At 45.1% G+C, this 26,578-nt stretch overlaps 1 protein-coding gene across 1 annotated transcript; it reads left to right on the forward strand.

The window, feature by feature from the left end:
- The first annotated feature begins 21 nt into the window (after positions 1-21).
- Ndufa9 (NADH:ubiquinone oxidoreductase subunit A9) lies at positions 22-26,015 on the forward strand. Its single transcript, XM_038319528.2, has 11 exons — positions 22-141; positions 2,661-2,831; positions 3,182-3,279; positions 5,671-5,762; positions 7,413-7,554; positions 10,234-10,336; positions 12,019-12,086; positions 13,985-14,061; positions 18,764-18,859; positions 22,273-22,339; positions 25,782-26,015. Exons 1-11 carry the CDS (start codon positions 93-95, stop codon positions 25,950-25,952), a joined length of 1,134 nt encoding a protein of 377 aa, XP_038175456.1. The 5' UTR covers positions 22-92; the 3' UTR covers positions 25,953-26,015.
- The last annotated feature ends 563 nt before the right edge of the window (positions 26,016-26,578 follow it).

Raw genomic sequence — 26,578 nt, forward strand, 5'->3', positions numbered from 1 at the left:
GGCGCCTGCGCAGAGAGGTCGCGAATACCATTTGGCCCCGCGTCGTTGCCGTAGTTGGCGGAAGCTCGAGCCGTGGGGCATTGTGGGAGAAGATGGCGACCGCCGTCCGCTCCCGGGTTGTCCGAGCGCTGCCAATGTCACGTAAGTGTCACCGGGCACAGCCGCATAGGGTCCGATTCCACGAGGGGAACCTAACTTTTCTTCCTCATACCCTAGGTTCATATGTGAAATTGTGCGCTCGAGAAGGGGATGGGGAGCTGGAGTAGCAGGGAGGGACGAGGAGAACCCAAACGCTCGAGTTAGTATGGAGATTGTCGGGAAGGTTGAGGTCAAGGGAAATTCAGGGAGGAAAAGGGGGCCGCACAGTAGGACATCGATTGGCTTCACGGTAGTAATCAATGGAAACCATGATCCGCGCCTCTACGGAGGGAGACTGTGCTAGGTTCTGGCGCCAGGGTCTGCCGCAGAGAGAAATGCTTGTGGAGAAAGAACTGAGAGCTGGGTGGAAAGAGGAGCGCAGAAGAGTGGAAGACAGCTTAGGACGTGGCGGCATCGTTTGCTTACTCTTCTATTGTGGTTGGATTTGTTCTCAGTCCTCAGTTCGAAAGCATGCATTTTTTTCTTTCAGAAAAAGAAGCAAAGCATTCAGTCGTTGCTCCTCCCCATCTTCACTCCCCCGCCCCGCAAAGCGTGTCCACTTCAGTTATGTTTTTCCATAGTGCACTTTACTCATTATCGAATATCATTGGCTGTCAAATCGCTTCATGTCAGAATCATTGGGAAGAGCTTTGGGGCCAGCAAGAGAAAGTCCAACAGCTGCTAAGTAGGGAGTCAGACGTCCCTTTGCCACTGCCTCTTCCATCGCCACTTCTTTGCTATTTCTACTGCTTCTACCTTCATGTTACCACCTTAGCCCACACTTCTGCAAGTAGACAGGAATAGCTACCCAGAAGAAGCCTTTTATTAAACCCTTTTTGCTACACTACTGGGGAAAACCACAGAAGAGTGTCTTTCAGGAGACTCGCCAATCCCAGCCTATCCTTTTTAGTATCATTCACTTCAGGCCCCCTGTGCTCATGCTCTGGTCTAGGTGGAAATGGTTGCAGGTTCCTAGAATTAGGCTGTGATAGCATAGAAATCTGGCACAGGCTTTTCAAGTAGCCTGACTGAGGCCGGCTCTTGGGTCAAGGCAATCGGCTTCAGCCGTGTAGTTTTCTCAAGGCATCATGGACTATGCAGGACCACTGATGTTGCCGTAAGGGCAGGCGGCTGTTTGATAATCTTTTTGCTGAAGGTAATCAGAACAGCAAGAGGAAGTCCAACAGCTGTCAGCTGGGGAGTCAGACGTCCCTGTTCCCCAGTCTTAATTACAGTAAATGAACATCAAAGGAATGCTTGGTGTAGGGGTATAAAACAGCAAGGTATGGTAGTTCACATCTGTAATCTCAGTGCTTGAGAGGCTGAGGCAGGAGGATCATTGTGGGTTCAAAGACAGTTTGGACTCTATGTAGAGAATTCCAGGGTAACTTGGGTTACCCTATCTCAAAAATCTTAAGTTTTGAAGGGTGGATAACTCCAGCCCAATGCCTTAGGGTGAGGTGGCGCCTTTTGTGGATACCTGCTTCTGTCTTTTTGTTTTCTGTATATGTATTTATTTTGGATAGGAGTGTATATATGTGGACATACGTATATATGGGTACTTGTGAATGTGTGTGCATGTCTGGGGTCTTCCTTAATCATTCTCAACCTTGTCTGTCTGTCTACCTGTCTGAGACAGAATCCTTCACCGAACCTGAAGTCATTGATTTGGCTAAGTTGACTTGACTGAGCTCTAGGGATTCACCTTATGAGACAGCCTCTGTGTCACCTGTCACTGGGGTCACAAATGAGTGTCACCGTGCTTGGCAGGTTTTTCTTCTCTCTCTCTCTCTCTCTCTCTCTCTCTCTCTCTCTCTCTCTCTCTCTCTCCCTCCCTCTCCCTCCCTCCCTCCTTCCCTCTCTCTCTCTCTCTCTCTCTCTCTCTCTCTCTCTCCACACATACACACACACACACACACACACACACAGAGAGAGAGAGAGAGAGAGAGAGAGAGAGAGAGAGAGAGAGAGAGAGAGAGAGAGAGAGAGAGAGAGAGATATTGAGGGTCAGGGATTCAAACTCTGTGCCTTCATAGCAAACACCTTACCTACTGAGCTAGCTCTCCAGCCTTTCTTTCTTTTCCCCTTGAGACACCAGCAGTCTTCTGCCTCCAACCACATCCTCAGCTTTGCTTCTCTCTTGCCATCAGGTTTCAGTCATGTGCAGACGGCCTTCTGCTGTTTCTCCACTCCAGTCTTACTCTTCCTGCTTCTCCGTGGTTGTGTATGTTATGTGCTTCTCCTGGGATTCTAGTCTTTGCTATTCTTCTTTAAAACCTTTCTCAAAACACTTTCATATGACTTAAGGTTATATACCCAATACGACATGGTATTTGCTTTCTAGTTTTGTATATTTCCTATAGATTTTATGTTACAATAATTTATGTTTACTGTTGTTGGTACTTAAATCCCTAAGGTACCATTCCCAAAATAGTTATAAATTTCTAGAGAAAGAAACTGTTACTTAGGTTGCTTTTATGATAACATGGGCCATGTTTGCTGACTCTGCTGTTTTCCCAAAGGTCCTGCCATCGCTGCAGCAGCTACATCTGTGTTTCGTGGCCCATCCCATCGCCAGCTTCATCATGCTCTCATACCTCATGGGAAAGGTGGCCGCTCATCTGTCAGTGGAGTTGTGGCCACTGTGTTTGGAGCCACAGGATTCCTGGGTCGATATGTTGTCAACAGCCTTGGTGAGTCAGGTTCTTTTAGTTCAGTGCCCTCCATTGCCCTGAACTAAGATTGCCCCGCTTGAGACTATGAGCCAGGTGTTTTTGTTTTAATGACATTACAAGTTACTCTGTCTTAGAAGTATATAAATTTTATCTACCTTGGCACTGAGAGAACATCCATGCTTCCTCTATAGAACGCTGTGGGAATACAGTACTCTAAGTTAAAGTTATGGCGGCTTTGGTATGGCAGAATACACTTTTTACTAAGCATTAAGTTAATCTATCACATTAGATTTGATATTTTCTCAGTCACTATTGTGTATCATATCTATATCATGTTGATGTTGATCCTGTTTCCCTTCATCTTTTAGGACGAATGGGGTCACAAGTAATCATACCCTATCGGTGTGACATATATGACACCATGCACCTTCGCCCCCTGGGTGACCTGGGCCAGATTATCTTTTTGGTAAGCCTTTATACTGGGCACTGGAGTTGTTAATGTAATTTTTGAGGTCATTGTTAGGGGTAAGAGGCAGTGTAGTAAAGCAGTAGTTTAACCCCAGACTAAGAGCATCCTCAGTTCTGCTAGGATCCTGCAGATCTTGTTTTAGCATGCAAGCCATAATCTGACCATGGGCAAACTGATTTTGTATAACACTAGATAATGATTATTTGCAATTTGCAGATCATAGAATCCCTGTCAGAGCTGCTGAGCTCACTCTTATGGTCCAAAGCAGTCACAGACAGCATGTGCGTGAATGGATATGGCTGTACTCTGGTATATCTTCATCAACTAGGTTGTATGCTTGACATGGTCTTTTGGCTCTTGTTTGCTTCTGTGTGGTAGACATTAGCCATGTGAGGCTGTTGAGCACATGAATTGTGGCTAGTCTAAATTGAGATGTACTATAAGATAAAAATAAGTTTCAAAGACTATGAAAAAATTATATTCAGTATATGCTAATATTTTGTTAATTATTATTACATATTGAACAGATTTGAGATCTGTTGGGAGAAATAAATATTAACAAGAATTTCTCTTGATTTTGTGTTTACTCTTTTATTTGGGACTAGTAGAAGATTCTGAAAGTAGTAAATTTAGATTTTATATATGCCTCATGGTATGACTCTAAGGTGGTTTTACAAACAGAATCACAGGGAAGAAGCTTAAGAGCTTGTTTCAGTTGGTGTGAACTTAGCTCTGAAGCAGCCCTTTCTCAGCATCCCATCGTGTTTTCCTTTGGTCTTTGGGCTCTTCAGACCAGGGGTTGCCAGAGAGCTAAGAGTGATTTAGCACTTCCTAAATCAAGGGAGTGATTTAGGTTGCGTGAGCTCTTTGTCTGTCCAGTGAATGGTGAGCTGCTTATAAATCACGTAGATTTTCAGCTCAATTCATAAACTCATCAATGGTGACTATGAATTGTAATCTCAGGGGGAAAAAAGAACAGAATTTCTATATTAAAATAATTGTGCCAGAGGTGAGGACTCATTCCTGCAATCCCAGCACATAGTAGTCTGAGACAGGAGGATTATTGTGAGTTTGAGGTCAGCCTGGACTGCATAGTGAGCACTAGGCCATTCAGGAATAGTGAGACACCGCCTTAACAAACAAACAAGAGCCAGGCAGGGTGGCACACACTTGCAGTCTAAGCAGTAGACGGGAGGAGGCATTCAAGGTTAGCCTGGGCTATGTAGACCCTATTGTAAAGCAATGTTAACAACAAAAACTTGAAGTTTTAGACACTGCATTTCTTTAATTCTTCTTTTCATGTCTTTGAAATAGATCTGCTATTATAAAGAGCATTAGGGGCTGGAGATGTAGCTCAGTTGGTAGAATGCTTGTCCTACCTACATGAAGCCCTAGGTTGGATTTCCAGCACTACAGTGAAAGTAAATAGGTAAATAATTAAGGAAAGAATTGGAGAGAACTAAGGAAATTGTCCTGAGTTCCTAGTTTGGTGCTGCTCCTTTTGGCCATTTCCAGTGGCGGGTGCCTGGTTTGCTTACATCCCAAATCATACTTGCTCCTTTAAGTTGTAGTAAGGAGGCCTCTTGTTTGTCATGGCTGCTCAGAACTGCTCAGAACTCTGTCCTTCTTTCTCCCAGCATTCTGTTAGTTTTCGTTGCCTAGCTCTGTTTTACCCTATCAAGCCAAGCCAGTTTTCTTTATTTAATCAATCATATTCACGGCATACAAAGGGGAATCCCACATCACTTCCCCCTTTCTGTTAAAAAGAAAGGAGGAGGAGTCAGAGAGAAGCCATGTAGCCCTGCTGGAGCCAGATGGAACTTTAGCTAGTAAGCCATGGCCACGTGGCGATGCACAGATTAATAGAAATGGGTTAAATTCATATGTAAGAGTCAGCCAGTAAGAAGCTAGAGCTAATGGGCCAGGTAGTGATTTAATTAATATGGTTTCTGTGTGATTATTTCAGGACTGAGCAACTGGGAGCCAACAAGTGGTCTCCCTCCAACATCTTTACTCTCTTGGGCAACAGAAATTACTATGCCTCCATCATTGGCTACACAATGAGCTGCATGTCAGTTTGGGCCAAATGACCCATATACACTAAATGGTATATATTTAGTATGCTCCACTAAATATACACCATTAAATATGAACTTCCTCTTTCCAGTGTTTGATGTCATGAATGACATGTACTTTTACTGCCTTGTCTAGGAAGAGTGGAGGAGGGTGAGCAGGGAGTTTGAGACATCAGCTTCATTTGTTAAAATCAGTGGAGTCTCTGTGAAACGGAACCATGTTTGTATAATGGCAGATGACCATTCTGTAAGTTGTTGTATGTGTTGAGGTGTTCCCCATGTGTTTTAATCTGATTGGTTCCTGCTATTGCAGGAATGGGACGCAAGAGACAAAGATTCCATCCGGAGAGCAGTGCAGCACAGCAATGTGGTCATCAATCTCATTGGGCGGGACTGGGAAACCAGGTAAGTCTTGGTCCCTCCTGTCTTCTTTGCGTAAGTCTTAGGATTCAGTGAAATTTACCAGGGACTTCTGTGTGCTGGGGAGTATAGTGTCAGTTTTAGCCAGCTCATCAGTAATGGTGACGAGGTTCATTGGTATATGTCCTGTGGATGTTAGTGGGATGATGCATCATGTCATTGTGGTTGGTGATGGGAATTTGGCAGTGACCAGGATTGACTTCAATCTGGGGCAGAATTAGGATGTAGGATTTGCTTGTTCCATTGTTCTCCAGTGTTTTAGATTGCCTCTTTGTGTCATTAATTGAAAATGGTGTAAGTACTGATTCGAATGTTGTTTCATTTTTGTGAGGATTATCAATAATGGTTTATTGTTATTAGTATTATTTTGTCTTTTGAGACAGGGTCTTGTGTATCGCAGGCTAGCCGTAGACTTGTAGTTTTCCTCTTCCACCTTGAGTGTGCTAGAATTATAGGCATGTGCTGCCGCACTGGCCCAAATAATGTTTTACTCTGATTCTTTCCTGGCCCTTTGTTCACACGTTTTTCCTTTAGCGTTCATTAAATGTCTGACTTAGATATGCTTGTTTCATTAAATAGTTTAAATTCTTTGATGACTTCCAGGTCCTTTCAGCTTTATGTCTCTGGTAGGGACTAGCATAGTGGTTTGTACAGGATAATCATTCAGCTAATGTTAGGTATTGCATTGTGGCACAGCTCCCTCCCTCCCTCCCTCCCTCCCTCCCTCCCTCCCTCCCTCCCTCCCTCCCTCCCTCTTTCCTTCATTCCATCCATCGCTCCCTCCCTCCCTCCCTTCCTCCCTCCCTCCCTCCCTCCCTCCCTCCCTCCCTCACTCCCTTCTTCTTTCCCAATACTAAGAACTGGACTCAGCCTTCCTTATGCCAGGCATGTGTTCTACCACTGAGCTATAGCCCTAGTCCCCGTTTTCTTTTTCATTTTGAGATGAGATCCCACTAAGTTGCCTAGTTGCCCAGGTTGGTCTTGAGCTCACTCTGTAGCCCAGGCTAGCATTGAACTTGTGAACCCCTACCTCAGCTTTCCAAGTAGCCAGCATTAGAGGTCTGGCCCTGCCATGGCTGAATTTTTTTCTCTTTAGGGAAACCAAGTTTCACGAATGAGAAGTGAGTCCCTTTCCAGACCCAAGCACTTTCCTGCTTCCCCCTAGCCAGGATAGTCAGGTTTTCTTGATGTGCCTTGACTTGGCCTCAAGACTCCTTGAGAACATAAAGTACTTCTTATGCTGGATTATAACTTTGAATAAGTCTTTAGGTAAGTTTATTGACAATAAGAAGGGCTGGAAACCTTGGGAGAAATTACTTTTGACTTAGAGTTAAGGGTTAAGGCATTACTGTTTAAAAGTTTGCTACTTGTTTTTCTTTTCTTTTGGTTTATTGAGACAGGGTTTCTCTGTAGCTTTGGAGCCTGTCCTGGAACTAGCTCTTGTAGACCAGACTGGTCTCAAACTCTCAAGATCCTCCTATTTCTACCTCCCAAGTGCTGAGATTAAAGGCATGCACCACCACTGCCTGGCAATTGTTACAAATTCAAATACTGTCACGAAAATCAAAGTAGCTTAGAAAACTTTGAAATCCTGAATTTTCTTGAATTCTTAACTGCCTCCCCCTTTTCTTCCAGAAACTTTGATTTTGAAGATGTTTTTGCAAAGATTCCTCAAACAATAGCTCAGGTGTCCAAGGAAGCTGGGGTTGAGAGATTCATTCATGTTTCACACCTAAATGCCAACATGAAGAGTTCTTCTAGGTACCTGAGGAGCAAGGTTAGTGCTGGGAGCTCAGCGGGTGCTGCACGGGCATGGGAAATGCTTTGGAACCTGATGAAAAAGAGAAGTGTTTCTCCACCATGTGTTGAGATGTCAGAGGGTCTTTCATTGTCCTTCTAGAACCAGGTGCGCCTGTGTTGTGGGTTTCATTTGTTTGGTTTTGATGTTGAGTACTGAACCCACGGCCTTGGCCTTGCTGGGCAAATGCTCTGTCCCTGGACCACAGCTCCAGCTGCTGTACATGTGTTGTGACCTTTTGGTTGAATGGTCTGTCGAAGGGTCTCATATATGGATAGATCGTATTACTGCCTCCACATGCTTGAGGTTGTGGGAGACACAGCAAACAGCAGGAAATGTAGGGTATGATTCTGGCCAAAGGAGACAGGCCTGGGTCTGCTCCTGTTATTACAGGAGCCTCTGTCCTCTTGAACCTTCTGGAGTCCAGTTTCTGTCAGTCGCCCCCGGGTAGTGCGAAGGCTGAGACTGAGAGGAGTAGGTAGTGCCAGGGAAAATGCTCTTTGCGTAGTTCATCTTCCTCCTGCAAACTCCCCTGGAGTCTGGGCTTGGCCACCGTGGCTCAGAGTCCATCTGGAATCTAAGTGTCTTCTTTGTCCTGCCTTATTAGTGTCTGGGTCTACCCATAAGCATTTGTCTTCTGCCACAGTGGGCTTGTCTCATGTCATCCTGACAAGAACAACAGAGTTCTTAATAATGACTCCAGGTTTGTGTTCCAGTGCTTATATTTATTGAGAAAATTGTTTTTTAAGCACCAGTCATATGCTGTAAATTGCATGTTGTTACTTGTCAAACAGATGTGACCCAAGCCCTCATTAAGATTCTAGTTCACCAGGGGAAATGATCCCTGCTAGCTGCAGGGAAATTTTTTCAAAACTCCAGTGCTCAGTCTGTACCCCTGACCAACTAAAGCAGAATCTTTTGGGATGGAATTTGGCTTTCAACTCTCCATTTTGTGTAATCTGTAAAATGATCTGCGAAAGCTGTGCTTTTTGTTTTGAATGAGAGAGGTTTTTTTAAAGTATATAGCAAGCGGAAATACAAGAATCAATGGCTATCCGCAGAAAGCAGGAAGTAGTAACAGGAAGATGTCAGAATGTCATCAAATCAGATGGTCACAAAATCCTGCTGGGATAACTGGAGTAGCCCAAAGAGAGAGCAGACAAAGCAACATCACCAAACTAGGGCCACCAGACAGACGTCCAGCAGAAACCACTTGGGGAAGCCTTCTTGCGAAGGTCAGCTGGAATTTCTGTCTGTGCTCTAGACCCAGGTGGAGCAGAACATCCCTTCAAAGGAGGCTTCCAAATAAAAGGATAAACAGCAGCAGATGGCATGGTCAGGTTGAGCTCTCGTAGTCTCCAACAGAAATGACTGGGGAAGCCATGCTGGGTCACGTGGGACTTCCTGATGGAGATTCCAGCAGAGCAGGGCATTCTCCGGATGACCTCTGGCTTCTCTCCTACTGCAGGCATTGTTTTACCTTGAGAGAAATAGCAGTAATCTCTGTTGGAAGTTGCTTACCCTCTAGCTTTTCTGAAGGACACAATAGCCGCTGCTATTTTCCCATCTCCCTTACAGAACCAAGGGTTCAGCCAGACACAAAAGGGGGCGTTTGAAAAGTACTTGGCATCAACATGCTGTGTCTGCGGTAGGGGCAGGGGTCAGCTCTGCTTCCAGAGCCAGCTTCTCAGCAGCCTCAGAAGAGCGTGACACTTTGCTAGTGTAATTAGTATCCGTTCTACTCTCTCACCAGTCAAACTCAGCGCAGATTAAGAGGCACTGTTTTCCTTGAGAGAATGCCAAGGGGCCAGGTTTTGGACTTGCATTTCAGCAATGTCCCAGTTGTTCAGGGCTTCTGACCCTGGAGCTCAGAAGAGAGATCTGTGCTGGAGATGAAAGTTGAGAGTCAGCAGAATCTGTCATGGGAAGAAGAGTGAGGTATGCGCAGGCTGAAAAGAGAGCTCTGAATGGGGCCAGGCGTGCAAACGCTGACAGTATGGTGGGGAGGGATACTTGGTATCAGGCCTGGTGGGCCTGTGTGGTAGACAGGAAGCCAGAAGAGAGCAGTGCCACAGAAGGCTGCGTTCCAGGAGGGAAGAGGTATCGTGAGTGTCGCCCAGCAGTCAGGAGGACTGCGCTGTCAGATCTGCGGGCGTCTGTGATCTTGTCAAAAGTGGTTACAGATCAGATGTTGAACTTGTTGAAGCAGAATTCAGAGTCTGAGTGAGTGAAATGGGGCCTGGAGCTTGGTGTGGTGCAGAAAGGGAGAGAGGTGGGAGGGAAGAGTTTGTGGTGGGGTTGGATTTTGTTTCTCTGGCAGGCTGCAATCTTCTTGACACAAAGCAGAGAGTCTGTAAACAAGAGAAAGAAACTGAAGGCTGGAAAAGCATCCAATTTCCCTTCATTGTAGGGTTCCCTAGCATAAGAATAGGAAGAATGTCTACAGAATTTCTGAGTGTGGGGTATTTGTTTTGTTTCTCATGTGTTTTTATAACATTCTGTTAAATGAGTTTTTGGAATAATATGATTATCTTCCAAAATATGGTTACCTAATGAAAATAGGCCCTCGGAAATGTAATAGTCTTTGGTAGTGGGGAGAGGTAGAGCTCTGCACACCTGCCAAAGAACTCAGAACATCTTTTGTTTTTGGCTGTCTAGGCAGTGGGAGAGAAAGAAGTGAGAAGTGCGTTTCCTGAAGCCACAATCATACGGCCATCTGACATCTTTGGAAGGGAGGACAGGTTCCTCAATCACTTTGCAAGTATGCATCCTTCTTCCCAGAAGAGAGGAGTCCTGGTGGCTTAGCACAGCTGAGCTGAGCACCAGCCGACAGCGCTTCTAGCCGACAGTGCTCTCTGAGCTCCCAGACCGAGTCCTGGTTCCTCTTCAGTTACCTTTTCTCTTTGGAGTTTCATTTTCCTCATCAGCGTGGTCCTTTCTGCTTCTGGGTAATGAGAGTCTGGTTAAATGTTGTGCTGTGGATTTAAGGAGGTACAGATTTACTTCCCTCCATGCTTGGCCCAGAGCATGGACTTCAGAGTCAGAAACTTTAAACTCAGTAACTCTGTGACCTTGGCAAGATACGAGCAAATCTTTTGAGTTCTACAGATTCTCCCTTATCCCCATCCTGGACACCTGCCAACCGCTATCTTTTTACTGGCGTGGTTGGTTATTGCATCTTTTAAAAAATACTATGATATCATAGTCGTACACCATGAAGCTTTTCAAATTGCCTTCTTTCCTTTATATGTATTTAGGATTTGTCCCTGACTCTTGTGGACTTGTTTGTTTGTGTAGCTGAATAATTTTCCTTTGTGTGGCTGTCCTGTTTGTTTATGTAGCTTTTCTATTTCTCCCTCTTGATCGTGCCAGCTGGAATTCTGCATTGATTTCTACTTTGTTTTTAAATCATGATACACTATATAAAATATAAACCTTATCATGTGCGAGTTCTTTATGTTGAGGCTTTAATGCCTGATGTGACTTGATGTGGACAAAGGGATTTGGAGGTCATTAGGCTATATGATGTCATAAGGGTTAGGTACTAATTGATGGGGTTGGTGACTGGTGAGAGAAAGGCCACGTGAAGACACAGTAAGAAGATGGCCACCTACAAGCCAGAAGGAGAGCCTCACCAGGAACCTGCTGACACCTTGGTTTTGGATTTTCCGGTTTCCAGAGCTGGGAGAAAGTACAGTTTGGGTTTTAAGCCTTCTAGTCTGTGGTATATTGTTGTAACAGCCTGAACAGACTAGGCAGATCTGTGTGTGGAGAGGTTAAATGCTACAGTATGAGGAGGATGAGGTAGTGTTCAAGCTGGCTGTAGGCTTGACTAGAAGCTTTGAGGGCATGGCAGCCATGTGGACAGGAAGAAGCTGTGCTGGCCACATTCTCATTGCTGTGGCTGTGACCCGGCAGGAAGCACCATAGGGAGGAAGGGCTCATTTTGCCTGACACCTTGAGGGACTGCAGTCCACCCTGGTGGGGAAGGCGTGGTGGTGGGATGGTGAGGCCCTGTTGCATTATGTTCACACTCAGGAACCAGGGAGACAATGCTATTGCTCAGGACTCTCCCCCTGTAGCCCAGGCTGACCTGGAACTTAGAGGTGCTGCCTCTGCTTCCTGAGTGCTGGAATTAAAGGTGTGCACCACCACCACCCAGCCTTCTTTTTACGTATTTGTTTGTCTGCTTTTGCTTATTTACTTATTTATTTATTTATGAACCTTCACAACCCAGCCCCTCTTTATTCACCCACTCGCTTATTTATTTATTTATTTATTTATTTATTTATTTATTTATTTATTTATTTGCCATCGCAGCCCAGCCCCCTTTCTACTTAATTGTTTGTTTGTTTATTCAGTCTAGACTCCTTAGCGTCTGATGTATTTGTTATGTTATTTTCATTATGTATTCTCAGGATAGTTTCTTGTTTCTTCTTCCAGATATTCGTTGGTTTGGCGGCGTGCCTCTTATTTCTTTGGGTTTTAAGACAGTGAAACAACCCGTCTATGTAAGTACCCTGCATGAAAGCTTAGCAATGGGTGTTAGCTCGATTCAGGTTTAGCTCAATTTGCTGGTTTCATTCTTATCTACTGACTTTACTTTTTAACTTGGTCAACTTGCTGCAATTGGTTTCCTTAGTTTACCTAAGAGGTGCATGTCTTCTCACTGTCAAGTTGTCCATTCACCTGAGAAAGCCTAATTAAGACAGTTGGTGTTGAGTGTCCCAGGCTAGCCTTGAACCCAGTGTGTAGCCCAGCCAGGCCTTGAACTTGATACTTCCGACTTCTTCCTAGGTAGCCAAGGTTATGGGCCTGGTTCTCCAGGTCTGATATGTTAGCTCAGCAATTGCTTAGACATGTCCTATGATTTGTATGATGGGCTGGCACCCTGTTTCTGGGAGTATAGAAAGGATAACCAGTCAGACACAGAGTTTCTTTCTCAGGTAAATAGAACAGTTAGTATTCAATGTGAGGAGTGCTGGGAGAAGGTGAGATTTTATGTCACTGGATGAGAAGGCCTTGAAATCCAGCTGTGGACTGGTTCAGAGTCAGCTGATGGCATGGAGCTCTGTTTCACATGCAGAGAACAGCACACCCAGAGGTGAAGGAAAAGGTTGGGTTCCATACTGGGTTGGGCTGGGTTGGACCAGGGTTTCTGACTTAGGGTTTCTATTGCTGTGACAAACATCATGACCAAAAGTAAGCTGGGAAAGAAAGGGTTTATTTCACCTTACACATCTTATAAGTTCTTCACTTAGGGAAGTCAGGGTAGGGACTCAGACGGGTTAGGAGTCTGTAGTCAGGGACTGATGCAGATTTCATGGAGCGGAGCTGCTTACTGGCTTGTTCTGTGTAGCTTGCCTTAGGACCATCTGCCAAGGTTGGCACCACTCAGAGTGGGCTGGGCCCTCCCACATCAATCTTCAAGAAAATGCGTTGTAGATTTGCCCACCGACTACTCAGTCCTAGGGAGGCATTTTCTCGATTAAGATTCCTTCTTTCCAGATGGCCCACCCTTGTGTCCTGTTGGCAGGAAAACTAGCAGCTTCCCAACTGACACTGCTGGTATTTGGAGCCAGACCATCCTTCAGTTTTTCATTGTGGGGTGTTGAGCAGTCCCCTGTCCTTTAGTCAGTAGATGCCAGAGGCCGCATACCCCATCCCCTCCATGACAAAAATTTTCCATGTAGTTGTCAGCAGTTTCCTAGAACCGTAAACGACTTCTGGTTGTGGATTCCAGGTCTCTGGGTCTAAACTTGTATATACTTTCTATTTTGAAAGTCAGAATGGCAGAGCATCAGCAGCTCCGTGTGGTTCAACCTCTAGGTTATGACTTAGGACAGAGTGGGGAACCGTGCTAAGAGATCACGTGGGTGAGATCGTGGCCTGGCCACCTCAGGAAGACCTTAGGCTGACTTAGATAAGACTTCTGACTAGGACAGTACTCAGAAGAGCCTTGAACGCGATTATTTGAACACTGGAGTAGGTAGATGGTTCCTTAAGGTGTCTGGGATGAGCTGGTGTCATTGTTCAGTCCTGTCCCTGTGACTGCAGCCCCTGTGTTCCCTTCTCCCTTTGTCCTCCTGTCTTTCCATCTCTCCCTAAACATTTATATATGTATGTTTGTGATCCTGGGATTGGACCCCGGACAGTGTGAATGTCAGGCAAATACTCTACTGTTGGGCTGCATTCACACCCAGTACTGCCACCTCCCCACTTGAAAAGAATTGAGACATGTTGTTCCGAGTTGTCCAAGCTAGCCTTGAACCCAGTGCGTAGCCCAGCCAGGTCTTGAACTTGATACTTCCGGCCTCATTTTCCCAGGTAACCAAGATCATGGACCTGGCTCTCCAGGTCTGATATCTTAGCTCAACAATTGCTTAAATCTGTCTTATGATTTGTATAGGTTTCAGATGTTTCCAAAGGGATTATTAATGTGGTTAAAGATCCAGATGCCAGAGGAAAAACCTTTGCCTTTGTCGGGTAAGTGCCTAGAGTTTGGCCTTTATGAAAAGATGATGGTAGTTTATAAAACAGTACTTCCTGAGCTGGTCACTCACAGGATTGGAACATCTGGTGCCCACACTTCCTGAGCCGGTCACTCACAGGATCGAAACACCTGGTGCCCACACACAGCAGCTGGGGAACCTAGAACTTGGCCTGAATGTGCACAGTCCTATTGGCCGTCTGAGAACCACTGCCTAGGACTACTACAGAAGCAGTCAGCACTTGGTGTCCATGGGTTCCTGTTTGCAGATTCAATATTTTTGATAAAGTATTCAAGGAATCCAGGCGTAGTGACTCTCACCTGTAATCCTAGAACTTGAGGGTTGGGGGGGAGGCGGGGCTGAGACAGGAGGATCGCCACAAGTTTAAGGCTAGCATAAATTACCGAGTGAGTTTAAGGCGACCCTGCCTCAAAAACAAAACAAAACAGAAAGTCATAGGGGAAAATGTCTGCACTAAAGATGTACCTTTTTTCTTAATTCCTGAGCTCAATGATTGAGCTACAAAGGACCTGCCTGTCTCCACCTCCCCAGTACAAGGGTCACAGGCATGCTCCTTTGTGCCCAGCTTCTTTTTTATGTGGTGCTGGGATCCAAATTCAGTCCTCAAACTTGTGCAGCAAGCACTTTGCCAGCTGAGCCATCTCCGCAGCTCTTTCAGGTATCTGGTAGTATTAATTGTATTGCTTTATTCTGTCATCTTTAGTTAAGGACTATAAAACACACAGGGACACTCTCACACTCAAATACACACGTATATGAGACAAACCCAGTAAAAACACGAAATCGATCAATATAAAAATTTAAGTATTAAATATAAAATTAAAAATTAAATATAAAATTAAAAATTTAAATATTAAATATAAAAATTTATTTTTATATATTAGCAAGTAAGCAGTCGGTAAATACAACTTAGTAAATCTTACTCACAGGCAGGGAAATGGTTCAGTCAGTTAAGTGCTCGCCGTGCAAGCAGCATGAGTCTGATCTTTAGGCACACAATGTAAAAGTTTTTAAAAAAAAAAAAAAAAAAGCCAAGCAGAGGCCTGTGACCCCAACTCCAGGGAGATGAAGTCAAGAGGATCCCTAGGGCTCATTAGCCAGCCAGCCCAGCTCAGTCAGTGAGCTCCGGGTTTAGTGGAAGACTGCCTCAGGAAACAAGGTGATCTGGCACACGTGTGTGTGTGTGTACCATGGGAAATCATGTTCACAGTAGCTTAAGAAATACAGTACTTAGGTAAATTTGGTAAGACATGTACCTAAAAAACACTGTGAAAGGAAAGGAAAGAATAAACGATAGGACCTTCCAAATTCTTGAGTTGGAAGTGTCAGTGTTGTTAAAATGGCAGTTGTCCTTAAATTGCTCTACATGTGGAATCTTGTCAAAAATCCAGCAGGCTTCTGCAGAAAGTGACAAAGTCGAAATTTAAACAGTAATATAAAGATAATATAAATCGGCAACAGGCTAAACTCGTGATTTTTCCAAGCGCAAAACTTACTTTAAAACTATAATTATCAAGGCAGTTTGTGCTGAATTAGTAAGCAGATGAGTTCACCAGAACCAGCAGTCTAGAAACAGCCTTTGTTTGCTTGTTTGTGACAGGGTCTTGCCGCCTAGGTAGCCTAGGCTGCTCTAGGACTCACTGTGTAATCAAGGCCAGTATCATACTCAAAAAATCCTCCTGTCCTCTTCCTGAGATTGAGTCTCCCCCGCAATGCCCAGCTCCAGGTCATGTTTCTGGCCAGTCGTCTGACTGGGGACAAAAGTCCTGTGGCTCTTGAGTGGAGAGAGGGCAGTCTCTTCATAGGAAAAGACTAGAGATAGGGATTTGGACTTTTATTTTATAATCTGTGAAGAAAAGAAATGTAAGCTTTAAATTATAAATATTTCGAGTGGAACATATTCTAGATCTTGAGTTAAGCAAGATGTTTTTAGCTATAGCATCCGAAGCATAATCTATAAAAGGGAAAAAGTTAAGTTTGACTCATCAGGATTTGAAACTTTTGTATTTCTAATAATACTATTTAAAAATGGAAAGCCTGGGACTGGAGAGACGATGGTTCAGTGGTTAAGGGCACTTTTTTCCAGAGAGCATAGGCTTTATCCCCAGCCCCACCTTCATATGGTGGCTCACAGTGCCCTTATCTGGCCTCCATGGGCACCAGGCATGCACATTGTGTACAGATATACATGCTCCATATTAGCAACAGAAACTTCAATAAAGAAGGTAATACAAATGTTGAACAAGCACACACTAAGATGTTTGATTTCTTTTGTGGTTACTAGGGAAACCATAAAAAAAAAAATAGGAAATCTTGCAAATTGCTGCTGGTGGAAATACAAAATTGTACAGCTAGCCACATAAGTGGCCACAGTGGTACGCCTACGATCCTAGCACTCTGGAGACAGAGGTAGGAGACTCAAAAGTTAGGGCAGCCTGAGCTACATGGTAAGACCCTGTCTCAATTAAAAAACTGAATTATAACTTAAAATGGGTGAAATTTATAGTATATAAAATATTCTAAAATAAAGAATGACAAAGTTTCTGCTTTTATGGAGCTGGTAAACTGGTTATGACACCATAAGTAATAAGCAAAGCCACATATAATAAATTCCCAGAAGGAAAATCCAGTGAAGGAGAGAACCTGGTGGAGAAGGAATGGCAATTATATCGGATGCTCCAGAGGGGGCATGGCAGCATGGTGATTTGTGACCACCCTCTGGACTATAACCTGATTGGAGCATTGAGACAAGACCAGTGTTGTACTGTGGGGATCTCATTGGAAGGATAGGAGGTGGAGGCAGTAGAGAAACAGCTCTAAGGAGAAGCAACAAGAACGTGATTAGGAAGGAGATGGTGGTAAGGCTGGTCAGACAGTTTACAGGGTAAGGGCACTTGACACCAAGCCTGAACTGAGCTTGGCTCAGAACAACATGGAAGGAAAGAACTGCTTCCTGCAATTTGTCCTGACCCTGACGTGCTCACTGTGACTCACATTGTGACCACACACAGATACTCATGGGGGAGGGGTCTGGCAGATGGATGTGCAGTCAGGGGAGGGCCCTCCAGGGTTAGATTGTAGTTGTTCAGAATGGTCCAGCGAGGAGCTACCATGATGATTGCAGGGTTAGAGTGGTAAAAGGATTGGAGATGAGTTGGTGCAGAGCGTAAGTGGAGGGCTTAGCCACCCTCAGAGACAGTCATTTCTCCGCCTTAGGGACAGGCTGAGGATATGGCCAGATGCAGACAGCTCTAAGAGACCGGGGTCTTTTCACTGAACGTGAGAATGTCAGCCAGTAGACAGGATGGCTTGCTCAGAAAAGCAAGTTGAGGCCAGAGATCAGTTCTGTAGAGAACTTATTGGCAAGCAGCGCTGAGAGTGTCATTTGAATCACTGAGCAGAGATAGGAGGTGAGCCCGGTTCAGGGGTTTGCTCTTCTGCTGATGCTTTTTGGTTTTTGTTTGTTTGTTTTCCCCTAGAGGAGGCAGTATTTACCTTAACCAGTGTAGGGATTTGGCTGACAAGCCTAGTGGAGAGGGTCTCAGACCCAGACTTTGCTGAGGATATCTGTTGCCAATGATCCTTAATGGCAAACTGTGAAATGCAGGCTGGGAAGGATGTGAGCTCTACTGGCCCTTTTCTGTGTGAGCCAGGGGTCTTTGCTTTGTCCGTGATGGACACGTGCTGGAGTGTGTTGTTGTGGAGCCTCTTGAGGAGGCACCTTGCACACAGGTAGCTTAGCCATGGTCTGGTGTTGCCTGCAATGTACAAACCAGAGAGCCTTGACAATCCTTCTGGGATTTAAGGGCTGTTGGAGGGTTCCATGTGAGACTTCCTCTAGCTGATACCAGCATTTCTTTTCTTTTTTTCCTTTTTGTTTTTCAAGACAGGGTTTCTCTGTAGCTTTGGAGCCTGTCCTGGAACTAGTTCTTGTAGACCAGGTTGGCCTCGAACTCATAGAGATCATCCGCCTGCCTCTGTCTCCCGAGTGCTGGGATTAAAGGAATGCACCACCACCACCCAGCTACCAGCATTTCTTTTTGCATGGTGAATTTTTATGTTTGTTTTTGTAAAATGTAATAATAAGGTTTATAGCGAATGATCTTTATTTTGCTCTCAGTTATGATCTTTCTGAGGCAAATGGCGTTAGGAAAGTGGGTGGGTAGAAGTTGAAATGTAAGTGAAGGTTAATTATTAAAGCCTGGTCCCAGATACACAGAGGCTGCCAATGTAAAAAGGTTGACAATTCAGAAGATGGAATTGGTTTTGGTCATTGTAAGGGAGAGAAACTATCAGAGGCAAGAAAGGTGTATAAATGACCATAAACATATGAAATAAAATTAATCTTGTATATTAAAGAAATGCCAGGTAAGCCAGGCTTGGTGACTCAGGCTGAGGTGAAAAGATTGCTGTGAGTTTGAGGCCAGCCAGGGCTACACAGTGAGACCCATCTTAAAGGGAACAAAACGATAAATGACTAGGGGGCATCATAAACGTATGTACAAGAATGTGAAATGTATGTGAAATAGGCTGTCTTTGACAGGAAGGTTAACAGGTGATTCTTCTGTGCTTGTCTCTGTTTGTTACAGTGTGTTTCCTTTTTCACAAGGAAAGTGTTCATTGTTTGTAAAAAATCGTAGGGGGCAAATTATGTGAAGTTGTGTTTTGGTTTTCAGACCGAATCGGTACCTGCTCTTTCACCTGGTGCAGTACATCTATGGCATGGCCCACAGGGCCTTCCTTCCCTACCCCTTGCCACGATTTGCTTACAGGTAAGTACTATGCTGTCTGTCCGTGTTGACCCGTGAGAGGGCTGGCTAGAAGTGCTATTCCTGATCCCTTCCCAGGGTACCAGGAAGTACTTCTTACAGAAGGCCAGTCTACACATCTCTAGTTGTTGTTAATCTCTTGTAATACTGGCCAAGAAAGGAACTGTAGGTGACCTTAACAAGCAAGGATGACCTTAGCAGTGTTCTATGGGTATGGGTAGTTCTTCAGAGTCTCCAGTTTAAAACCCTAGGGTTGGGCTGGGGATCTGTCTCAGAGGCAGAGCATTGTGGCAGTGTGAAGCCTGGGTTTGGTCCCCAGTGCCTTGAACAAATACACAGCAGTAAAAACCCTGGGTTTTGATTTGGAGAAGTGTCTTGCTTCAGAGCTGGTGTGAGGGAACAGTCAGTTCTTTTGTTTCTTTCCAGCTGCCCACCAGGGGGCAAGGTTCCTAGCTTAAGGCAGGCCTTGGTGTAGCTGGGGAGGAGGATCCTGACCCAGACATGGCCCCTCCTTCCCTCCCTCCCTCCCTTTCTTTTTCTTTCTTCACTTCCCTTTGAGGACTACAATTTTCAACCTACTGGGGTTGGTAGCTCAGTGACAAAACACTTGCCTGGCCAGTGCAAAGTCCTGAACTCATTCCCAGCTTAGCAACACGTCCGCTCTTGTGCTGGCTATGTTCTCCATCCTGGACCATCAGAGCATCTTAGTAGTCTTGGCAGAATGATTTTCATGTCTCATGTGCCAGAGACAGATCTATAAATCAACATGGCATCCATTTATTCATTTAGTCAACAAATACTTACTGACTGCCTTCCGTTTCTCAGTCTTCTAGGCACCTAAGATACTGCGGTGAATATTTGGGTAGTATGGTCTATAGGCTGTAGGGTGTAGCTCAGTGGTTTTACAGTGGTCTGTAGGCTGTACAATGTAGCCCAGTGATTGTACAGTGGTCTATAAGCTGTAGGGTGTAGCCCAGTGATTGTACAGTGGCCTATAAGCTGTAGGGTGTAGCCCAGTGATTGTACAGTGGTCTATAAGCTGTAGGGTATAGCCCAGTGGTTGTACAGTGGTCTGTAGGCTGTAGGGTGTAGCCCAGTGGTTGTACAATGGTCTGTAGGCTGTAGGGTGTAGCCCAGTGGTTGTACAGTGGTCTGTAGGCTGTAGGGTGTAGCTCAGTGGTTGTGCAGTGTGCTGAGTAATTGAAAGGCCCTGCTTTCAATTCCTAGCACCAAAAATAAACAAACAAACAAACAAAAAACAAGACAAGACAAAAAATTTAAATAATACAAAAGGCAGCACACTGTGATGGTGATCATTTATTAAGGACATTCTCCTTTGGAGGCTTTTCTTTGACTTCTTTCACACTCATAGTAGACAGGGACAGAGCATGGACATGGGGCAGGGGGGGCGGCAGAGGAGAAGACCCCAGAAGCCAGGAGACTGCCCTCACTAAACACTAGCAGAAGATGAGAAACTGCCAAGTGGAGGATTTCTAAGGCATCAGGAGAGGTTGAGAGGAAAAGTCATTTTGTGTTTTTTTTCTGGCTCCATATACCATGCTTGCTTAGAACTTGCTGTGTAGACTAGGCTGGCTTTGAATTTGGAACAGTCCTCCTGCTTCTGTCTCTGGCATGTGTACCACTGAATCACAGGTGCAGGCCACTGTATCTGGCCTTTTAAAAAGGATTGCGTGTTTGTTTGTGGTGATGGGTCTGACCTGAGGTAGGAAAGGCTAGCAAACACGAGTGTCTGAGGAGGAGAGTGCTGCCCTTGTTCACTCCGTCTCCAGTATCTAGAGCAGTTCTCGAGGAATCAGGCAAAGGGTGGACGATAAGGGCTCATTTTGCAAAAGCAGCAATAAAACTATTCAAAACAAAGTGGCGGTACAGGTTAAAAAGGGCGTGCTGTTGGTACTGATAGCTGGCCTATCAGGAAAGGCACTGGGGACACCAGTTATTATTTGGGGATCCCTTTTGTGAGGTTCGAGAGGAGAAGTTTAGTTGCTAAGGACAGTAGCTCGTTCATGTTTTGATTAGCAGATTAGGTCATATAATCATTTTTCTGTATGTCTGTTTCCAAAATACAACTAATTTTAGTCACATGCAAGCCCAGTTTTGCATAGATATAAGATGGTAAATTGGTTCTCCTTAACAGGTTACTTGAGGACACAATTTTGCTTTACTGAGTATGCACCAAAACCCATTCTGGCTGGATTAGAGTTTCCAGTCTTTGCATCCAAGTGCACTGGAAATGTATTTGGAAAGAAACTGTCCCCAGTTTGATGGTCATTAGGGAGAAGAAACTTAATTCATTCAGAGAGGGGCATTTGGGTAGCTAGATGCAGGTAGGGGTTTAAAGTTGTGCTATGTCCGATGTTTGGAGAGGTGCATGCATGCATAGGACATGCAGGTGAAGGAACTAGGCTGCCATGTGCATTACAAGAAGAGGCAGGTGTGCATAACCCAAATCTGGTTAGAGTCTGAGGTTACTGAACTATTCCTTATGCTTGTCTGCCTCAGCACCGTGCCTGGTGCACAGAAGGGCCTCCATTAATATTTGTGGACTGGCATGCTGGTGAAGGCAGCGATGTAAAGAACCTGAGATCTCCACAAAGGAACATGGAGTCATTTGGGACCAACTTGGGTACAATGGAGGACTAAACCAGGAGGAGGGAGGTATTTCATGTTGCCCATGAAGGTGAGAGTGAAGTCAGGGTTGGCAGGTACAGGTGGCATGGCCCACGGAGTACCTTGCATTGTCCATACGAGATCTGTTAGTGTGGACCCAGGCATGGGAGCTGCTCTTAGGAAGAGTGGCTATAATTGGAATTTAATATACTGCTTGAGAAATTCTGAGCAGTCTTAGGGCTTCTTTATTCATGGATTTATTTTGCAGTGGGAACATTCTTTCAAGCCTTTAGAAAGCTGGAGCTAGAGGGTGGGGCTCATTGCTCTCAGTAGTAGAGTACTTGCTTAGCACATGGGAGGCCCTAAGTTTGGTTCCTAGCACTCCCCCCCTCCACACACGCGCGCGTGCGCACACACACACACATACACACACACAAGCTGTAGATTTAGACAGATGTGATGGCACATGCCTTTAATCCCAGCACTTGGGAGGTAGAGGCAGAAGGATTAGGAGTTCGAGGTCATTATTAACCGCATAGTGACTTTGAGGCTTGCCCGGGGTACATGAGACCCTGTTTTAAAAATCCAAGAAAGGAAGGGAGGGAGGAAGGCTGAATTAGATATATCTTCATACTAGTAGAGCCAATAAGTTGTTATTTTCTCAGAAAACAACAAAGACAAAAACTCGGTGAGTTCTTGTGTGCAGCAGCCCCTCTTTCCTGGTTCTGACAGGCTGAAGCCCAGTGCAGAGACACTTTTCACCCATGCCACGCGTGTCTCCTTTCCAGGTGGGTTGCCAGATTCTTTGAAATGAGCCCATTTGAGCCCTGGACAACGAGGGACAAAGTGGAGCGGGTAAGTCTGGGCATAGCAAACCTCTCACCAGACAGCACTGCAGAGCTGGAGAAGTCAGTTCAGTTTGGCTGACTTGCTTGATTGTAGGGCTCCGGTGGGATATTTCTGCTGGCCAAGGCTAGCTCTTCTGCTTTGGGCCAACCTGCATTCATTCTCACCGGCTCCACCGTCTTCTCTCTGATAGTGTAAGATCTTTCCTGTCAGCATTCAAACATGCAGTGGCATCCCTCCCTGAAGGCAGACTCGGTCCTGGAGCCCTCCAGTCACTTTGCTGTTCGCTGTCTTCCCTTACAGCCCTTTGGCTTTTCAAAACTCACTAATAGGTGCAGGTGACCTTGGATTCTTGGTCCGTCTGTTTCTACCTCTAAGTGCTGAGATTACAGGTGTGCCACCATGTTACCTGACTTTCCCTTCATACCTAAACTCTGAAGAGCTGTCTGTACCTGTTCCCAGCATACTCTTGCCTCATTCTTTCTTTAATTCCTTTGAGTTAAATTTTATCCCTCTCTGCCCTAAAACTGCCCTTTCCAAGGCTACCCACAGCACCACGCTGCCACCTCAGTCAGTTTGCCGACTTCATCTCACTCCCACTGCGAGCAGAGTTTGCTAAAGGACCCCATTTCTTCTATTTGAGATGGTGTCTTTGCAGCTCCCCGGCACAGGCTACGTTTGCTGGCTCTCCTCTCAGTGGGCTGTGCTGAAAGCTCCGTTCCTGCCTCCCTCCATCCTGACCACTGTCTGTTCTGATGGGGTCACAGCCTCACCCGCTCTCATTTCTGTTTGTAAATTATGCTCCTCCCAGTTGCTAGCTGCTGCTGATAAAGGCCGTGCTATAGTTTTTCTCCTGTCCTGGAGTCCCCTGTTACACTGTGCAGACATAGTAACAGGTCGGAACTAGAACTGCAGCCTGTTTTTTGTTTGTCTGTTTTGTTTTGTGGTTTTTGTTGTTGTTGTTGTTTGTTTGTTTTTTACTGTTATCAGGTGTTTTTGTTGTTTTGAGACGGGTCTTGCTACGTACCCTTTGCTGGCCTGGTGCTCACGGTGCAGATCAAGCTGACTTTGAACTCATGCTGGTCAACTTTTCTCAGCCTCCCAAGTGCCTGGATTACAGATATGTGCCTCCACCATGCGCTGCTGCTGCAAATTTGTGTTCTGTCCTCGGGCTTTCATCTCAGTGGCGGCCCTTTCTATGCTGTTCATGTAAAACATCTCGGAATCCCGTGCAGTTTGATTCCTCTTCTAGACCCACGGGACTTCCTGCAGTGCTCAAAGTGGCCTATCTGTACCGTCACATTGCCAGCAGCAGTGTGTGATATAGAGGACTTGATACATGTCTACCATGGCTGCAGATGCCAGATTTCAACTCTATTTTTTTTAGTTCATTAAAACTGAAATTTGAGTCACATTTAACCAGTGGCTTCTGTGTTAGATGGTAAAGGGCTAGAGCCTCAGCAACCCTCAGCAGATGCCAGGTTGGGCCACCCCTAACACCTGCCTGTTCGTCTAGTGTTTCATTAGAAGCATGTTTCTAATACTGGAGGTTTGCCATATACTGAGGGCAGAGTGCATAACTGTCTCTCCTCTACCTACTGTAACCCAGGCAACAGTCCTTTTTCCTCTTTGAGAGCCTCTTGCTGCCCCTCTTGTCTGCCTGCAGTATGCTGTGCTCCAAAGCCCTGGCTCTTTCTCATGTCTACCATGCTTGTCTGCTTCATTGATAATTTGCTCCCTGTGTGCCCAAATCTTGCTGGGAAGATACCAAATAAAATAGAAAGATGGCAGCGTCTCAGCCTGAGTACTGTGCATTTTCTTCCTGTAGACAGGACACAACCAAATTGTTCCCTAAGAGCTAAAGCACAGCATAGAGTTGAGAATAGTCCCAGGAAACAGAGACCAGTAGCTGTTAGTCTCCCTCTGACAGGCTGACTAGAAAGCAGACACCTTTCCATGGTGCCTTCCTGTGCTTGTGAGCCCGTTGTCTGACACTTGCTCTTACCGGGTGACTGAGAAAGTATGAGTATAGGGGGCAAGGGCTCTCTGGTTTGGTTTGCAGACAGCCCTAGAGAACTCAGTAAACACACTGTGGTCCTTTCTGTGTTGTTCATTGGGGGTCACAGGACGGGACCTGGTGCGGTTCTGTGTACAGAAGGCTCTGCTTTGGTGCTTTTTGATGGTCATTCTTCCCTAAACAAGATGAGTTTGGCTTCTGACTTTTTGTAGTGAGTGCTCCTTAACCCAGAATGAGTATAATTGGAGTTAAAATAAAAAGTCTAATGGGGCCAGGCATGGTATTAATCTACAGTCCCAACATTTGGGAGGCTGAGGCAAGCATTACAAATTAGAGGTTAGCTTGGGTTATATAAAAGGTTCCTAGGGGTTACAGTGTGAGACACTGTTGCAGGATATTTATTTGTGTTATTTGTTCTGAGACTATCAATGGAGTGGGACCTGGGTTTGGAGGGCAGAATCCACATTCAACTGGCTGGAGGGTACCATGGAGTTTTCTGGTGGACTCAGGAAGATAGAGGGACACACGGATGGAATAGGGAGGGGCTTAAAGAGATGCATGTGTTTTTTTGGTCTGGGAAGGTGAAGAGGGTCAGTTGATCATTTCTCCATTGCTTCATATTTAATTCCCAAGCATTATTTTTTGAAGCAATAAAATAAACCACAATATCTGGTACCCCACATGAGGCGCCAAATATAGTAGTACTTTCTTATTGGGACCACCAGCCCACAGATAATGAGACAGAGGCTTATTATTAATTATAAAAGCTTGACCTTAGCTTAGGCTTGTTCCTGACTAGTTCTTATAACTTAAATTAACTCATGTTTTTAATCTACATTCTTCTGAGAAGCTCATTACCCCATCTCCGTACTGCCCATCCTGCTTCCCCCGCTTCTGCCTGGTGACTCGGCTTTCCTTCTTCCCAGAGTTCTCTCTGTGTCTAGAAGTCCCACCTCTACTCTCCTGCCATTCAGCTTTTTATTACACCAATCACAGGCAGTACATCCTCACTTACTATACAAATATTCCACAACAAGACCTTGTCAAAAAATCCTGAAACCAAACCAGAATAAAAAGTTAAAACTTAAGTAGAGAGCCAGGACCCAGAGACCCAGCATAAGAAAATAGGGGTGGGTTCATTCTATTTTAGCTCTTATCTGAATCTCTGGATGGAGGGACAGCTCCTGCCTCACTATACTAGGTTCAGGTCTGTGTACACGTGCCCATGGATCCCCTGGTCCAGGGTCACTGTCCTATGTTCCTGAGTGGTGTGGGAGACCTACCTGGTCTTAGTTCTTCACTATTTGTTCTGCTTCAGTGAGTTCCAGAATCAAGGGTTACTATGTGTTCTCTAAAGGTATCTCCTCAGTGACGAGCCTCAGGTCAGCTGGAAGGGTGATGTTTTCAACATTCTCTGTGGTCCTTTCTTCACAGATACATATCTCAGATGTGTTAACACCTGACCTGCCTGGCCTGGAAGATCTTGGTATTCAGGCCACCCCGCTGGAACTCAAGGCCATTGAGGTGCTGCGGCGGCATCGCACTTACCGCTGGCTGACTTCCGAGATCGAGGAGACAAAGCCTGCCAAGACAGTCGACTATTAGTTCGTCCAGGCCACCTGTGTTCCTTAGAACCCATTACATAATAAATGAGGTCGCTCTATTAAATATCTGAGGGTTCAGTCTGCTTCACGTTTCCTTCTTGATTACTCAGATGAGAACTCTCAGCCATTCAGAACTGAGCCTAGTTTTCTTCAAATAGTTATGTATAATATTGACACATACAACTATTCTTTGGAATGTTGGAGGGCTGGAATTCTTAGACCAAGGCCCTATCTTCAAAGTCAAAATATTGTTATGACCTCGGGGAATGCATGGTTATGTAGACGTATTTGGTATAAATGAACACATATACACTTGAAACTGATCTAAATTTGTTGGGCTGTTATTCTCAGGTTGTGAAGCAAACATTGTGTCATCTAATGGTAGAAAGAGGCAGCGGGGAACATGGAGTTCAGCCTTTTTTTTTAAATGCAGTTCCCAGAGCCACTGAGCCACACCCTTTTTCCCTCATCGTCTTTTGTGACAATAGTGATCACTCATGATGACAGAGCTCTTCAAATCTAGTCACCAAGTCCCGGGGTTCTGCTGCACTGGGACTAAGCTTTTGTATGAACTTTAGTGGGATGCACACTTTGGAAATCACATGCTGCACTGGGACTAAGCTTTTG

The sequence above is a fragment of the Arvicola amphibius genome, chromosome 2 (assembly GCF_903992535.2).
Source record: "Arvicola amphibius chromosome 2, mArvAmp1.2, whole genome shotgun sequence".
Taxonomy (NCBI): Eukaryota; Metazoa; Chordata; class Mammalia; order Rodentia; family Cricetidae; genus Arvicola; species Arvicola amphibius.

Bases quoted from the DNA above. Each gene is read 5' to 3' on its own strand.
- Ndufa9 (XM_038319528.2), top strand. From the start codon at position 93: ATGGCGACCGCCGTCCGCTCCCGGGTTGTCCGAGCGCTGCCAATGTCA. The intron at 3,280-5,670 runs GTAAGCCTTTAT...CTGCTATTGCAG, and splicing joins TGGGCCAGATTATCTTTTTG to GAATGGGACGCAAGAGACAA. The intron at 10,337-12,018 runs GTATGCATCCTT...TTCTTCTTCCAG, and splicing joins GTTCCTCAATCACTTTGCAA to ATATTCGTTGGTTTGGCGGC.